Source organism: Eptatretus burgeri, chromosome 15 (genome assembly GCF_056783735.1).
Source record: "Eptatretus burgeri isolate ZD-2024b chromosome 15, Ebu_testis_v1, whole genome shotgun sequence".
Taxonomy (NCBI): Eukaryota; Metazoa; Chordata; class Myxini; order Myxiniformes; family Myxinidae; genus Eptatretus; species Eptatretus burgeri.
In genome coordinates, this window is record NC_140975.1 from 33,259,644 (window position 1) to 33,276,961 (window position 17,318).

At 43.3% G+C, this 17,318-nt stretch overlaps 2 protein-coding genes across 2 annotated transcripts in view; both read left to right on the forward strand.

The window, feature by feature from the left end:
* The window catches only part of CDC5L (cell division cycle 5 like), a 57,903-nt gene that overhangs the window by 11,000 nt on the left and 29,585 nt on the right, over window positions 1-17,318 (forward strand). The window contains exons 5-8 of the mRNA XM_085857365.1: window positions 3,236-3,554; window positions 3,715-3,859; window positions 4,068-4,256; window positions 4,527-4,675. Of these exons, the coding sequence (XP_085713491.1) occupies window positions 3,236-3,554; window positions 3,715-3,859; window positions 4,068-4,256; window positions 4,527-4,675 (802 nt within the window). The remainder of the gene's footprint in view (window positions 1-3,235; window positions 3,555-3,714; window positions 3,860-4,067; window positions 4,257-4,526; window positions 4,676-17,318) is intronic.
* Window positions 4,718-9,695, forward strand: LOC147011883 (uncharacterized). Its single transcript, XM_085857366.1, has one exon. The coding sequence runs from the start codon at window positions 4,850-4,852 to the stop codon at window positions 6,707-6,709; it is 1,860 nt and encodes a 619-aa protein (XP_085713492.1). The 5' UTR covers window positions 4,718-4,849; the 3' UTR covers window positions 6,710-9,695.

Here is a 17,318-nt window from a genome sequence, read left to right on the forward strand (position 1 = left end):
AGTACACATATAAACATGAGGTGGGAGTGGAGGGGAAGCCGAAGCCAGAGGTATTCCTGGGGGTGTGGGGAGTGAGAGCAGTGCATGGAGAGTGAGGAATAGAGTCTTTGATGAAAAGAGCAACACCTCCACCAGGACGAGGCTCAGGTCTGTCATACCGTAAGAGGGAGTAGCCAGGGAGAGATACTTGGGAGTCAGACACGTCTTGGGAGAGGAAAGTTTCTGTTAGGCAGATAATGTCTGGTTTGTCAGTGGCAACCTGTATGGAAAGATCTGAAAGGTTTGAGCGAAGGCCCCGGATATTTGAGGTCCACACTTTTAATGAAGAGGAAGGGGAGGAGGCTTTGGGTGCAGGAGGTGGAGGGGGAGGGGGAGGGTAGGACAAGGGATGAGGGGGGCAGGTAAGGAGGGTTGCTGAAGGAGTGTGGGGTATTGCAGAACAGCGAGGGAAGGGGGCCAAATGAGGAGAAAAGGCTCTGTGGTGCTGCGGGAGAGGGGGGACAAGAGACAAGGAAGAAGGCAGTTGAGGATTTGAGGAGGTGGAGTGAAGAGATGGAGGTAAGAGGGCAGTGGAGGGAGGCAGGTTGGTGGATGAGAGGGGGGCAACTTTGAGAAGGAAGAGTGAGGGGGATGAAAGGTTGGAGAAAGGTGAGGAGGGGATTTTTGAGAGAGGTGAGAGGGAGGCTTGGAGGGAGAAGAGTGGGATGGTTGCTTTGAGAGTGAGAGTGAGGGGTGAGGGGGGTGAGTTGGCACTGAATTTGGAAAAAAAGAATGGTTGATGGAAAGCGAGCATCCATGGCAAACTGTGGTTTTTAAAAGTTTTAGGTCAGAGATGCGATTTAACACAATTCTTGATGGGTGCAATGAAGGCGAATTCAGAGCATGGAGAGAAGAAGCGCTGTAATAGTTGGATTTTTTAGGCAAGGAATGAAGGAGAGCTCGAAATAAGAGCAGTCTGTTAAAATAGCAGAAGAGTAGTGCATTGTGAAACAGTAAAGAGTACCACATGTGTGAGAAAGGAAAATGAAGCATTATAAGATCGCATTATAAGGATCTTTGGATCCTTACACACATTTTATTTATTGAAATTCACAAATACAACCTGTCGCTTCACTGCCGGGAATATGGAGGGGGTGGGGAAGAGGAGGATGGAGAGAGAGAGAGAGAGAGAGAGAGAGAGAGAGAGAGAGAGAGAGAGAGAGAGAGAGAGAGAGAGAGAGAGAGAGAGAGAGAGAGAGAGAGAGAGATAGAGAGATAGAGAGATAGAGAGATAGAGAGATAGAGAGATAGAGAGATAGAGAGATAGAGAGATAGAGAGATAGAGAGATAGAGAGATAGAGATAGAGATAGAGATAGAGATAGAGATAGAGATAGAGATAGAGATAGAGATAGAGATAGAGATAGAGATAGAGATAGAGATAGAGATAGAGATAGAGATAGAGATAGAGATAGAGATAGAGATAGAGATAGAGATAGAGATAGAGATAGAGATAGAGATAGAGATATATATATATATAGAGATATATAGAGATATAGAGATAGAGATAGAGATATATATATATATAGAGATATATAGAGATATATAGAGATATAGAGATAGAGATAGAGATAGAGATAGGATGGATGAGGAAGGGGAGAAGAGGAGGAAGGGAGGGGGTGGGAAGAGCAACGCCTCACCAAATGTTGCCATATATTCCAGGAGGGGGTGGCAGTGAGGAGGATGGGGGAGAGAAGGGGGGGGAGAGAAGGGGGGGAGGCGGTGAGAGGGAGGGGGGATGTGGGAAGGGGGAGTGGGTTTGGGAGGAGGTAAGCATGAGGGTAGGGATTCTAGACTTGCGTTAAATAGTGTGACTTTTGGAGAAGGGGTGGGGGTAGTACGGGATTGAACAAAATGGGGTATGTTAAAACAGCACGTTAATACAGCACACAGAGACTGCCGGGAGATGTCCACAGGGATGGAGAGGGGAGGGGGAAGCGTGATGGGAGGTGGAGGGAAGGCAGCATGATGGAAGGGAAGGCAGCGTGAGGGCAAGGGAAGGTAAGGTAGCACGAGGGGAAGAGAATGCGGTGTGAGGGGAAGGGAAGGCAGCGTGAAGGGAAGGAAAGGCAGTGTGAGTGGAGGGGAAGGAAAGGCAGTGCAAGAGGATGGAAAGGGAGCATGAGGGGAGGGTAAGGGAATGGAAGGCAGCGTGAGGGGCGGAGAAGGGAAGGCAGTGTGTGGAGGTGGGGAAGGGAAGGTGATGAAATGCGCCCAAACAGCAACATTTTCTTTTTAACCATCTGGTTCTATATAAAACCAGGCAGGAGCATTTATAAGCCATACTGTCTACCTGTAAAATTCCTGCCTGCAAGCATGCATGCTCGCACATACAGCAACCTTGGCACCCCTACGATCGGCTCACACCGAATCTGATTCGTACATGCTACCCTCTGGGGAAACGGTTTTAAATTAAAAACTAAACCATCAGTCCTTAACAGTCCCCTTAACAGAGTGGGAGGGGTGGGGAACCAGGCGGAGGGGGGTTGGGAGAGGGAGGGGGGAGAGGGGTGGGAGAGGGAGGGGGAGGGGTGGGAGAGGGAGGGGGAGAGGGGTGTGAGAGGGAAGGGGGGAGAGGGAAGGGGGAGAGGGGTGGGAGAGAGGGATCGGGGTGGGAGATAGGGAGAGGGAGAGTGAGAGAGGGAGGAGAGGGGCGAGAGAGGGGGAGGGGATTTCAGCAGATGTGACGCCCAGTTTAACATCCATCAGAGGGACAGCACACACATTGATGAATCACCCTGCCTGTGAAACACCGGGATGACAGTTTATAGCTCGGTTGGGATTCAAACTCTGGCTAGATTCATTACTTCCTAACAACTGAAACATTTTTTTACTCAATGTAATCATGTAATTTATTTTGCCTTCCTAACTCCGGTATTGAACCGCGGTATCACCATCAAAGCTTTTTGAACGTGCGCTAAGTGGTTAAACCAAGCACTCCGATTATATGGTTGAAGAAACTTTAAAAAACGAAACATTTCATTTTTTTTATGTGTATTTTTCTATGCCAGTGATGGGTCGTATAATGAAACAAGATGGTACCAAAAGGGGAAACGTGGTGCAACATGAAATTGCACATTTTTAAACATATTTGTATAATGTGTGCAGTGCATTGTCATGGTGTTTTTTGTTTTTTAATAACTTTTTGTGAATTATTTCCCCTTTGTGCAACCATCATAACTTCCCCTTGAACCGTAGATGAGTTGGAGATGCTTTCTGAAGCCCGTGCTCGCCTCGCCAACACACAGGGCAAGAAGGCAAAGCGTAAGGCACGCGAGAAACAATTGGAGGAAGCACGGCGACTGGCAGCCCTACAGAAGCGACGAGAACTTCGTGCTGCGGGAATAGAGCTGCAAAAGAAGCGGAAGAAGAAACGTGGTGTAGATTACAATGCTGAGATCCCTTTTGAGAAGCAACCAGCACCAGGATTTTATGACACGTCCAGGGAGAATTATGAGACACTGCAGCCGGACTTCAAACGTCTGCGACAACAGCACCTGGATGGGGATCTTAGGGGGTATGGAAGGGAATGTGCTTGTTGAGCAAAGTGGGTGAAAACTTTACATATAATGATTAATACCAATAAGTTGTCATCTTGGAGGAAGGAGTACAAACAATCTCCTCAGTCTTAAAGAGAACTTGAACAAACATGAATCATATTCATGCATGCTCTGCAGGGAGAAGGAGGAGCGAGAACGATGCAAGGATAAACAGTTGCTGAAGAAGAAGAAAGAATCCGACCTTCCATCGGCCATCTTGCAGAGCAGTGGTGTTGCCGAGTTCACCCATAAGCGTAGTAAACTGGTCCTCCCTGAACCACAGGTAAGCTTGTTTTGTTTGTACCTAAATGGAATACTATTCTCCGTGAATGTCTGCGCCAGCAGAGAAGCTGAACGATAGATTTGTCAACTGAAAGTTGAGAGTATATTGACCGCAGTGGGAGGCTGAGTTGTGGCTGACAATTGAATCAATAGCCCTTCATGAGAGCAAAAGCAGGTCCAAATTTTAATTTTCCTTTCCTTTCTCCTAGATATCGGACATAGAACTGGAAGAGGTGGTCAAACTGGGCCAGGCAAGTGAGGGTGCTCGTTTAGCGGCTGAGGAGGCCGGGAACACTGGTGGCGCTTCCAGCTCTCTACTGGCTAATTACAGTGTCACACCAGCTAGTGCGGGCCTGCGCACGCCTCGCACACCCGCCGCACAGGACCGCATCCTCCAAGTATGACTTTCTCCTGTTCTCCCCCCCCCCCCCCCCATAATCAACGAAGCATGGTGATCTCCTTGTCTTGCACAAGAACATCTTGTTTTTATTTCCCAAAGCATTCATAATCATAACAACAATCACAACATCAGTAATGACATGCAATTGTGCCAGTTATGTTGTGGAAGAGTCAATGTGTACATCATAGCATTTGTGTGCAGTAATTAAATCTTCTCTAAGCAGGCAATCCTTCTGAACCCCACTCCTCACTCCTGATTGCATTTGTAGGAAGCTCAAAACATCATGGCTCTCACAAATGTGGACACTCCACTTAAAGGGGGTCTTAACACTCCGCTGCGTGAGAGCGATTTTTCAGGGGTCACCCCACAACGGCAGCTCATCCAAACACCCAACACGGTCCTCGGTACTCCTGCACGGTAAGAATCCCAAATGTAAATAACTATGATGGATAATCTTATCAATAATTTGGTTGACTCGAAGGTTCGTGATCACGTGGTTCGCTTTTACCGGAACACCTCAGGTTCTCCACTTGTGTACCACAGTGTACCCTCCTTTACCACACTGCACCTTACAGTGCCATACGGTGCGCTATGACCCGAGATCTCTCCGGCGAAGATCACAAAGTGAACATTCTGGGATCCACGAGCACTTTAAATGGAGGAAACACAGTCGGTCCAGGAGGTTCTCCCTCAGCCAGGAGGTCCATGTTCGGTTCACCCAAGGATAAAGATAATGAGTATGGACCCGATTCGGTTGTGAAAGTGAAGATCAAGTCTGAGTTTGTTGATTATTCGTTCCCTCAATGCGAACATTTAATTGTGAAAGTGAAGGTCGAGTCTGAGTGTGTGGATGGATCATCCACTCGAGACAATGGTGAAAATCATCCCGTGAAGATGGAAAATTTCCAAAGTTATTTTCTTCAGACTTCCCAAGATGCTTTGAGCAATGAGCGTTTAAACCAGGAACTCCAACATTCTCGTCCCGTGGAGCCCAGTGATGCTGCTCAGCTGCTCGAAGAGAAACAAATGAAAATCGGTTATATTACCAACTCTGCCCAGTTGTTGAACACAAATTATTTTAATCAGCAAATTCCTTTTCGTCAAGACAATGACAAAGTGAACAGCGTGTCTCACAACAAATGCAAAAGTTATTTCAAGGCACACAAGCAGATCCAAATAAATGAGAAACCCTACAAGTGTTTTGGGTGTACCAAGGTGTTTGATCATCAATCAACTTTACATCGACATCAAAGAATACATACTGAGATGGAAATAGAGATAACAACCAGCACAAATGGAGATGGCAAACAACGGGAGAAGCCGTATAAGTGTTCTGTTTGTTCTAAAGTTTTTCGTTATTCTTCAAACTTGAAAAAACACAAACCAATTCACACTGGGGAGAAGCCGTTCAAGTGTTCTGTTTGTTCTAAAGTTTTTCGTCATTCTTCAAACTTGAAAAACCACAAACCAATTCACACTGGTGAGAAGCCATTCAAGTGTTTTGTTTGTTCTAAGGTGTTTCGTCGCTTGTCACACTTGAATGACCACAAACTAATTCACACTGGGGAGAAGCCGTACAAGTGTTCTGTTTGTTCTAAAGTTTTTCGTCAGTTATCGAACTTGAAAAAACACAAACAAATTCACACTGGGGAGAAACCGCACAAGTGTCCTGTGTGTTCTCAAGTTTTTCGTCAGTTATCAACCTTGAATAAACACAAACTAATTCACACTGGAGAGAAGCCGTACAAGTGTCCGGTGTGTTCTAAATTTTTTCGTCATTCTTCAAACTTGAATAACCATAAACTAACTCACACTGGGGAGAAGCCGTACAAGTGTTCTTTGTGTTCGAAGGGTTTTCGTCGTTCATCACACTTAAATATGCACAAATTTCTTCATACTGGGGAGAAGCCATACAAGTGTCCGGTGTGTTCTAAGGTGTTTCCTCATTCATCAAACTTGAATAAACACAAACGCATTCACACTGCAGACAAGCCGTACAAGTGTACTGTTTGTTCTAAAGTTTTTCGTCATTTATCAAACTTGAAAAACCACAAACTAATTCACACCGGGGACAAGCCGTACAAGTGTTCAGTGTGTTCTAAAGTTTTTCGTCATTTGTTTACCTTGAATAACCACAAATTAACTCACACTGGGGAGAAGCCGTACAAGTGTTGTGTGTGTTTTATGGTTTTTCGTCACAAATCGACCTTAAATATACACAAACTACTTCACACTGGGGAGAAGCCATACAAGTGTTCTGTGTGTTTTATGGTTTTTCGTCACAAATCAACTTTAAATATACACAAACTACTTCATACTGGGGAGATGCCATACAAGTGTTCTGCGTGTTCTAAGTTTTTCGGTCAGTTAACAAGCTTGAAAACGCACAAACAAATTTGGCACTGCTCATTCAAGAAAAGTAACAGGCGAACAACACCGCAAGAAAAATAGGCCAGGCCCCATGAACAGAAACCAAATAACACCATGGAAACAGACACTTGAGAGAAAGAGAGAACAACTGAGAAAGGAAACAGAACAAATAGAAAAATTCAAATGATAGAAATTGAAGCCCAAAGCTAAAGAGGATTGGAAAAATAAAGAAAACAAATATAAAATGGAAGAGAAAGACCAAGAGTTAATGGGTGTTGAAAACAAACTCAAAATAGAAATTATAGCAGGGAAATAAATCAACAAATACCACAAAGCCAACAACAGATAAAGACAAAGCCAGGTATTTGAAGATATCATGAAAGGATTCCACCGAGAACTAGGGAAACCGAAGCAGGACGTGTCAATTCCCTCCTCCTCCCTCCGAAAAGATGAACTAGAAAAACTCTGGGAAGCAATTTATGAAGACCGAAAGGAACATGACAAAAGGTGGAAGGGATCTGAAACTCGAAAAAGAAAAATAAACATCAAAAGGAAATTTTTTGAGTGATGGAAAAAAAAAAAGGCTTTCAAAAATGCTAAACTTTAAAAGCCCAGGCTTGGATGGCTTTCCAAACTTCTGGCTAAAGCAACTGGGTGCTCTCCACAATCACTACGCTCTAGCATTCAACAAACTTATCCAAGGGGTAAAGGTATTGGATGAGTGGCTCACGGAAGGCAACACATTTCTCATCCCAAAACCTGAAGAAACCCAACTATCTCACAAATACCGACCAATAACATGTCCACCAACAACATACAAACTTCGAAAGGGAATCATCACAGAAATGGTGTGCCACCACCAAACACAACAAGGATGTCTAGAGGCAGAACAGAAGGGATGTAAGAGAGGATGCAATGGAGCAATCAAACATCTATTCTGAACAAGGACATGGTCAGAAACTGCAAGTTGTGAAGAACCGAATTGTCCACAGCCTTTATGGACTTAAAAAACCATAGAAGCTTTTGGAACCCAGGTGGATGCGAAGGAAGTTCTGGTTGTGCACATGTTCTTTCTTGTATATCAGTTTTGCTGGAAATCTTCATGAGATGTTAGAACAAGAAGGCATTGAAAGGACCCAACACCATCACAGAACCTGAAGGTTTGTGAAGAAATGACTAAAGGTGTGTTTTATTACCTGCACAACCAGGAATATCTCTGATGTGGTGGTTCACAGGTGTAATAACTATGGGTGGTGTTCTCCTTGAACCACATAGACTGGTCTTGGAGGTTTTACATACTGGTATATTATAAACTTTTGACACAATACTGGCTTCTGTTGAATTTTTTTTTTTTGTCTCAACAATTGTTTTATTATGATAATATCATGGATATGAAAATAATTACCTGTATTTAGGTATTCGATCATTGTGCTAAACATGTTATTTTTATCTGTAAGTACATTTTGAAGGAATTTCAAGATATGGGTCAAATAAACACTTTAAATTCACTTGTCGGTTATCGAGTTAATTTTCATGATATTCATACCTGCTTGGTGCTTCGTTAATGGAAATTAACTTCAATGTTCTTCACACGCATTTCCTAAAGTGTCAGACAATGTGGTTCTTTCAGTTTGCTTTGGTGGAAAATTACAGGGTTTTTATGGACTCTACTATACAAGATCGAAAATATCACACACACACACACACACACACACACACACACACACACACACACACACACACACACACACACACACACACACACACACACACACACACACACACACACACACACACACACACACACACACACACACACACACACACACACACACACACACACACACACACGTTTGCACATTCCTTGAAACTTCTTGAAATTCCTGGAAAAATGAAAAAAGCATTTTCCAGAAATGGAATGTCCTGGAAAAATAGTCCAAGTCTTTGAAACTCCTAGAAAAAATTTGCAAATAGAAATAATCTGCCAGGCCACGGTCGTTCCACCAGTCTCTGAGAATGCAAGAGTGGCTCATCTATTTTCACCACCTCCAGGTTATTTACCATTAAAGCCATACCAAAATGGTTTCTCAGTCTGATGGAACTTAGAGAGAATCTTTATGCCCTGTCAATGGATTGATCAGCATGGTGCTAACTTCGCGGCTAAATTATTCTGAAGTTAATTACTTCTAATGATCTTTTATTCTATCTGCCCATAATCATGTGTTCATGGCCTCTGGCATTTATCCATTTGGAACAAAAATACCGTACCCTGGAAATATCACATGGTTTCGACTTTACACATATAATTGTAAATCAGCAGGGTTGCTGCAGCGTGCCGGTGGTAAATGAGATGTGTTGTGCATATAGTACTGAAATGTATCTATCTCTCACATCAACACTCCATTTTCTGGAATTAATCTATGGAATCATCATCAATTCCTTTGTTTTCCATTATTGCCCTTAATTATTTTTAACCATGGCTCCCAAGAGGAAAACTGTTGCGAGTGGGGAACCAAGTGCAAAAAAGTCGAGGAAAGTGATGTCTTTGACACAGATAGTGGAGGTTTTCAATAAGTTTGGTCGAGGCTAGAGTGTGATGGGCAGCCATGACGTTGAGTCCAGTATCCACCAAGTAAAGCAATTCACAGAAAACAAGGGGTCGTGAATGCTGGGGCATTCCATATCAAGTGTACACACCCTCCTGACACTAATACCTCATTTTCTCCCCATATGTTGGTCATTTATTCATTTGGGTGAAAAAACTCAAAATATCAACTTTTAGACCTGTGGGCCCATCGGGGCCCATTTTAGGGTCCCCCCAAATTTGGGCGCCCCCGGCTGCCGCACAATCTTCCAGAGGCCATATCACAGGTTGTAGTGGTCCGATTTGGCTGATCTTGGTATCAAAATGCTCGTAAAAGCGAGATCTTTCGAATCGCGTAAAGTAAAATCACTCCGAAACAGTAACTCAAAAAGTTATAGTTTGGGGCGTCCTTTGACCTTGGGCCCCCGCTCCCCAGACAAACCGATGGTCCCGATTTGTTCGTGTGAGAATACCCCTTCATATACTCCAACACCCTCAGCATAAATGAAAATGGGATCTCAATGGGTTCAAGTGTGATGATGGTTTTATTGTTTGGGGACTCGGGTGCTGGACACACAATACGCCACCATTCATAGCACAATATTTGAACACAAGATTACCAATACACTATATCAGTATATTGTACATAAACTTTCCACATGCACATGCAGGAACTGGAAGCTATACTCGTATTATATGAGTAAGAGTTTTTCCTTGTATATTATAGTCAAGATTTTTTGCCAACCAATGTCTGTTTTATTTGACAGCTGTGTTTCTTTTTTACTGATTTGTGTAGGTTCTACCTCCAGCAGTTTTTGGTTCTATGGAAAGACGTATATCAGAAATGTCTAAAATGCAGTGATTTTCAATGTCAGGAAAAAAGAAACTATTTGTGGGCCCGTTTGGATGAAGAAAATTCACTTTCACTTCATTAGTGTCCTGAAAGGCTTCCATGATGCAGGCAAGCCACCATTTTCCATCATAGTGCACTGTGACGTAACCTGAGAGTTTCTCGTTAAAAGTTGGTGTAGATTTTGAAATAGCTGACTCGATACGGTGTTCCTCGCTAAGGCTGAATTCACGTACTCGAAGAGCAGTTTAAGAAATAGGGATGAAAGCATGAAGTTTTTGAGTTCCAGCTATGGTTTTGGCTGTTTTTAACCTTTCTTCCAGATTTTGTTCTTCCTCGTCATACGCCTCTTGGATCCCCTAACCGAACTTCATTTCATTCAAACCATTTTCAGCAAAGGCGAAAAGATCTTTTGGAGAAATAATTTGACTTTCGTAAGGTCTACGCAGGCTCTCACGTGTTGCTTCTCATTTGACTGTACCTCCCACGCCATCTGAAGGGCCCTTGCCATGACTTGTGGCAAAAAATGCCATTCTGCATCAATGCCATACTCTGATTTGTGATGACATAGGTTTATGAAGGCTTTGCAATTCTTATATTGGCCAGTGCAACCGTCTGAGAAATAGTAAAGTTTCTTTACATTTCCAAAGCTAGATTTCAAGTGTTCAATGAGCAATCTTTGGAAGAGGTGGACTGAGACAACGTCGTGAGTATTGCATTCTGATATAATCGTGAACGGATCGTGGTTTAATTTGCCATCGTCCGATTTTAAATAGTAAACCCAGGGGTGAATTGTCGCTTGAGAGCAGTTCCAATGGAATCCTTGGGCCGCATCCTGTACGACAAACAAATAGTTCTCTGAGAAGTCTCCAATAATGACAAATTCTCCTTCACTGATTTCGTCTTTCTTATTTTTCAGAAACTGAGATTGGGCCTTGGCAATGAAGTCGTGTCTCACTAATTTTACCGCGCGTTCACAGAATTGATTAATGAATTCTTCCAAAGGCAGGACCATGGAGCTCAGTTCAGATCTGTCGGTGGATGTCCACCGTTTAAACTGAATTTCATCGATATCCTCGAGTTCATAAGCACTCAGTAGCTCAGTTTTGAAGTCTTCAATTGATGGGCAACTTTCACAAGTTCTGAAATAACATTCCAGTTGTGTTGGGTTACAAACTATGCGTGCTATCACATGATGATAGCTCTGAAGTTCGGCTATCTGTGGCATTTTGGAACCAAACATCATGAGTTTCACATTTTGATGTATCGTACATACACATATACTGTGTGTACCGCCTGAACCGGCTAGGACACACTCCGAGGGACGGAGCATGGCGAACTTTGCGAATCCAACTTTCAAGCCAGGGTTCTTCTCTTTGAATTTCTGAAACAGTTCCTTCAGATTGTTTAGGACCAGGCACTTTTGAATTTTGTCTTTTCCATGTTCATTCCTGACCACCACACAGTCCTTTTTCCCTGGCATTATTTGGCTGACTTCATCACTTCGGTAAAATTCGGTTACGGCGGATTTTACTTCATCAGGCAATATTTTACCCTGTTTGGGATTTGGAGACGATAGAATACCATTTTCTTTCTCTAAATTTTTGGCTTGCACAGCCATTCTTTGGGAGCAACTGAATTCACTCATCATCCCTCTGATGCTCATATTCCTAGGAAATATTGTCACCATACGTATTTGCTCTGAACGGCTCGAAACAACGTATTTTTCTTTCACGCTTTTGATCACCTCTGGCATGCAGTTTTCATCACATTTTGACGCTGTATTTTGTGTTTTCTCCGCAGTGCTTGGTCCAGCAACGAGTTGTAATTTCTTTCGCACAGAAGCTTCCACTTTACCTCGCTTTTCAGGAACGTACCCTGGGTTCCTTTCCGCCTTTGGTTTGTCGAATGGGCTTTCGCCCATCATCGATGACGACTGGTTTAATAGGTCAACTTCTGCTTCTCGCTCAAAAACCTCCTCGTCCTCATCTGTTGAAATAGATTCTGCAATGTACCTTCTCATGTACTTCAGATAGTACCTTCTGATGATAATTTCGAACTGGTCGAAGATGATTCTTCAATACGCTCTGGTGACAACTGAGAGAGTTTTTTTCTGCATGAAGTACAAAGTCTGTCATCTTTTTTCACCTTTGAAGAAAATTTCATCAACATATCATTTGACACATTGCGAAGATCTTTTCGTCGTTTCGTTTTATGGCAGCTGAACGGATCGCAACAGTATTTTCGGAACTCCTTTCGATCTTCAGTCGCCATGCTTACTGCAAAATATGCAAAAACTGAGATTAGCCCATTTACAACTTAATTTGATGATGGTTATAAAAAAATGTACACTTAAAAATCAATAGACACAATAGGCAGAATAATTTTTTGCAAATGATGCAATATATATATATATATATATATATATTAGTCCAGAGATGATGATTGTCAATTTCAGACATAAAGTCGCCTGCCAGCAGGTGACGTCATTAGAACGATGACAGCAAACGTCGCCTAATGTCGAATCAATTAGTGATATGTGGACCCCGAACAATAAAACCATCATCACACTTGAACCCATTGAGATCCCATTTTAATTTATGCTGAGGTGTTGGAGTATATGAAGGGGGTATTCTCACACGAAAAAATCGGGATCATCGGTTTGGCTCAAGGTCAAAGGGCGCCCCAAACTATAACTTTTGGAATTACTGTGTCGGAGTGATTTTACTTTACGCGATTCGAAACATCTCACTTTTACGAGCTTTTTGATACCAAGATCATCCAAATCGAACCACTACAACCTGTGATATGGCCACTGGAAGATTGTGGGTCAACCAGGGGCACCCAAATTTGGGGGGGCCCTAAAATTGGCCCCCAGGTCTGAAAATTGACACATAATATTTTACTGTGGATACAAACACTTGCACAAAAAAAAGAGTGAAATCTGAGACGATGTGTCAAAATTTCGCTGAAAAATGTGTGCACTTGACATGGAACGCCCCTGCTCTGGTTTTTCACCACGAGCGAAGGCGATTCCAGTAAACTGCTCCAGTAAATGATGCATGAGTTTATAGGTGAGAGGAAACGTAACCTTCCTTGTAAAACAAGGGTTTACTGTAGCCCAAAAATCCACCTCTTATGTGGAGAGCATAATTTATTGACTTCAATTTTATATGAAAATGATAATTCTGAATTGTAGTTTACTCCATGTCAGCAATCCATGTAACAGAAGCTGGTGATGAATGCTACAAAAGGTACAACTTGTAATGGTCTGGGGTATAACATGCAAAGTTAGTATATTGTCGTGTCAATGGTTTGGCTGACGTCGAGCTCGCTGTGGCGGGGAGGGTAAAAATCCTACGGTCTTGAGCGGCTTAACTCCTGACGAGACGTCTGATTAATCTCCTGATTAATAGAATTAATGGCTGACAGTGTGGGTCGTGAGGAGAGACATGAGAAACAGCTCTTAAAACCAATGGGATTTATTTCCTGAAACCCAAACAACCAGGGGGTAGTGGAATCACGAGGAGATGAGACGACGGAGGAAGGAATGCAATTAATAAATACTTGTATACAATGAGAATAAAAATGAATCTAAAGAAACTAAGGCGGCTCTCTCCGGATTCAGTCACAGATGGGAAAAGGGAACAGACCGAGTGACTCGGCTCTGGTGGCAGCGGGGACGAGCAGGAAATAAGGGGCGTTGAGTATGATGGGCAGGATGATGTGGAGATCAAGTACATGGGCAGGTCAACAAAATGGCCACAGGTCGAAGAAAGGCGGAGGCAGGCAGGATGAACTCCTCAGAGAAAGCTCTCCTCGCACTTTTTCCCTGTCGTGTTCCCTGTTCTCCTCAGACCTCAACTGCTTCACAGCCCCTCTCGGTTGTTCTATGACTTCCAACTGCCCAATCAGGCTCCTTCTTCTTCCCAGACAACGCTCCACCCTCTTGGGAGGCACCTATCACTTCCCCTCTCACTCTGAGGCTTTCCAAGCTGCACCTCTTTTTCTCTCTCTCTTGCCGAGTCTCCCCCCCCCCCCAGTAGAGATTAACATAGAAGCTATACACACAATTTCCTCCACCATAATCCCTGACTATGCCTGGTATTGACTCAATGGTTATGGTGGTGGGCTTGGGATCCGATGATCCTGAGTTCAAATCACCCTTGGCTGTTGATTTTATATCAGGTGGAGTTAACCCTGCCTGTCATCCTACCGAGGTTGGCAAAATGAGTGCCAGCTTGCTGGTATCCTGTGTTGGAATGGTGACCTGTCCAGGAATGTGCCCAATAGCCAAGGAGACTGCTGAGGCAGCACCAATGCTCTGCACTGAGTATGATCCCAATGGATGGATAATTAAATCCCTGACTATTATCACGCACCAACCCCTGTCTGGCACACATTCAAACAAGACCATTCTTTAGCTAATGTTTCCCTACATATTAAATCAAGATTGCTAAGTACTCGTACGTGGACCATGCTACTCCATACATTCCTCTCTCCTTGATGGTGATATCTAACCTCCCAAACAAACATAATATTTTGGCTGTAGGTGCCTATATAAATTAGGTGTGGGTGCCCATACATTGCCGAGGGAAAGTCTATAACCCCTTTCAAAATTTTCACTTTTTGTTGCCTTATAGCTTGGAATTAAATTGCATTATAAATCAGACTTTTTCCACCTTTATTTACACATTATAACCCACAACTTCCAAGTGAAAAACAAATTCTACAAATTTCAGAAAATAAAAAACAAAAAACCTAGAATATGTTGTTTGGCTAAGTGTCCACCCCCCTGCAAAATAGCAATTTAGCTCAGGTGTAACCTATCACCTTCAAAATCACATACCAAGTTAATTGGCCTGCACCTGTGTTAAATTGTAGTGATTCTGATTATTTTAGAATTAAATCAGCTGTTCCTTTAGGTTTCCTCTGCTGGGATTGCATTTCACAGCAAAGACTCAACCATGATACCCAAGGAGCTTTCAAAAGACCTCTGGGACAAAGTTGTAGAAAGGCACAGATCAGTGGATGGGTATAAAGGCATTTTAAATGCCTTGCATATCCCTTGGAGCACAGTCAAGACGATCATTATGAAGTGTAAGGCGTATGGTACCACCAAGACCCTGCCTAGATCAGGCCGTCCCTCCAAGTTGGATGACCAAGCAAGGAGACTGATCAGAGAGGTCACCAAGAGACCAATGGCAACTTTGAAGGAGCTGCATGTCTTTATGCCAAAGATTGGTCACTGTGTGATGTGACAACAGTATCCCAAACACTCCACAATCTGACCTGTATGGTGGAGTAGCAAGAAGAAAGCCATTTCTCAAAAAAGCCCAGCTTGAGTCCCGTTTGAGGTGTGCAAAAAAAACACTCCAGAGATAATGAAGCCATGTGGCAAAAAGTTTTGTGGTCTGTCAAAACCAAGATGGTACTTTTTGGCCAAAATGCAAAATGATGTGTTTGGCGCAAACCCAACAGGGCACATCACCCAAAGAATGCCAACCATACTGTGAAACACGGGGGTGGAAGCATCATGTAATGAGGATGTTTCTCAGCAGGGACTGGGGCACTTGTCAAGATAGAAGGGAAAACGGATGGAGCAAAATACAGAAAAATCCTGGAAGAAAACCTGCTGCCCTCTGCAAGAAAGCTGAATTTGGGATGGACGTTCACCTTTCAGCATGACAACGACCTGAACCACACAGCCAAAGCAACATTGGAGTGGCTAAGAAACAAAAAGATAAATGTCTTTCAGTGGCCCAGTCAGAGCCCCGACCTAAATCCAATCTAAAATCTGTGGCACGACTTGAAGATTGCTGTCCATCAACGCACCCCACGCAGCATGACTGATCTTGAACAGTTTTATACAGAAGAATGGGCAAATATTGCCCAATCAAGGTGTGCAGAGTTGGTGGAGACTTATCCCAACAGACTCACAGCTGTAATTGCTGTCAAAGGTGCTTCCACCACATATCATCTCGGGGTTGACACTTGTCCATCCAAGATATTCTAGTTTTGTATTTTTAATGAATTTCATGAAATGTGTGGAATTTGTTTTTCACTTCGAAGTTGTGAGTTACGATGTGATTAAATGCAATTTAATTCCAGGCGATAAGGCATCAAAAGGTGAAAATTTTGAAAGGGGGTGTAGACTTTCTATAGGCACTGTATATCCCAATGTATTAAATGATGCAATTTTATGTATGTGTTTGTACGTCTGAAAATCATAGAAAAATAGGGCTGGGCCGATCTCAACCCAGGGTTAGGTCAGAGGCACAAAAAGGGGGAGAGGCAACTTACTATTTTTGCCTGTAAACGTTCCGTGTTGCAAGTGGTTTACTGGCCCTGCTGCAAATGGGGGATTAAAAGCCATGGTGCAAAATACATTTCCCACCTCCCCCACTTCCAGAGAGAGTGGGTGTTTCTACTTTCTTAAATATTCAATGAAATGCAGATTAACAGAAAACAAGGTTTTCATTCTTATTCTTGTGGTTTATGCCAGTCACGTGTTGCATTAAACATTTGTATTAAAAGTTCTGGAAAACAACTTTTCTTGTCCTGAAAATTTGGTCTTCCAACACACACACACACACACACACACACACACACACACACACACACACACACACACACACACACACACACACACACACACACACACACACACACACACACACACACACACACACACACACACACACACACACACACACACACACACACACACACACACACACACACACACACACACACACACACACACACACACACACACCAATGGACTTTATCTCTTCAAACACAGCCATTGAGCTTGGGGGAAGTTACATCACTTCCCACAGCAATCTTGGTACAAGTGATGCCATTTTAATGATGCCACTTTTCTCTCCGCATTCAATTCATTTGGCATTACACCCAGGCAGACTGGCAGGAACTGCAAGCAGCCTTCTCACTTCAGGACTGGTCTTCTATATCTCCTGCCCCTGATATTAACTAGGCCTGTGAATTCGTCCACATAAACCTGCTCTCTCTGCACAGCTCCACTCCATCTTGTCTTCAGTTTTCCTCCCCTTCGTCCTGCCCCTGGTACACATCTCTTTCTGTTGTGAGGCAGATGCTTCAAAGCAACTTCCCTTCTCTTCCAAGAAGGAAATTTTGATTGAAAGCAACCTCAGATCATTCCATGAAGCCTGCAACAAGTGTGTATCCACTCTCAGTTTGGCCAGAAGAAAACATCTGGCCAACCTCAAGATTGA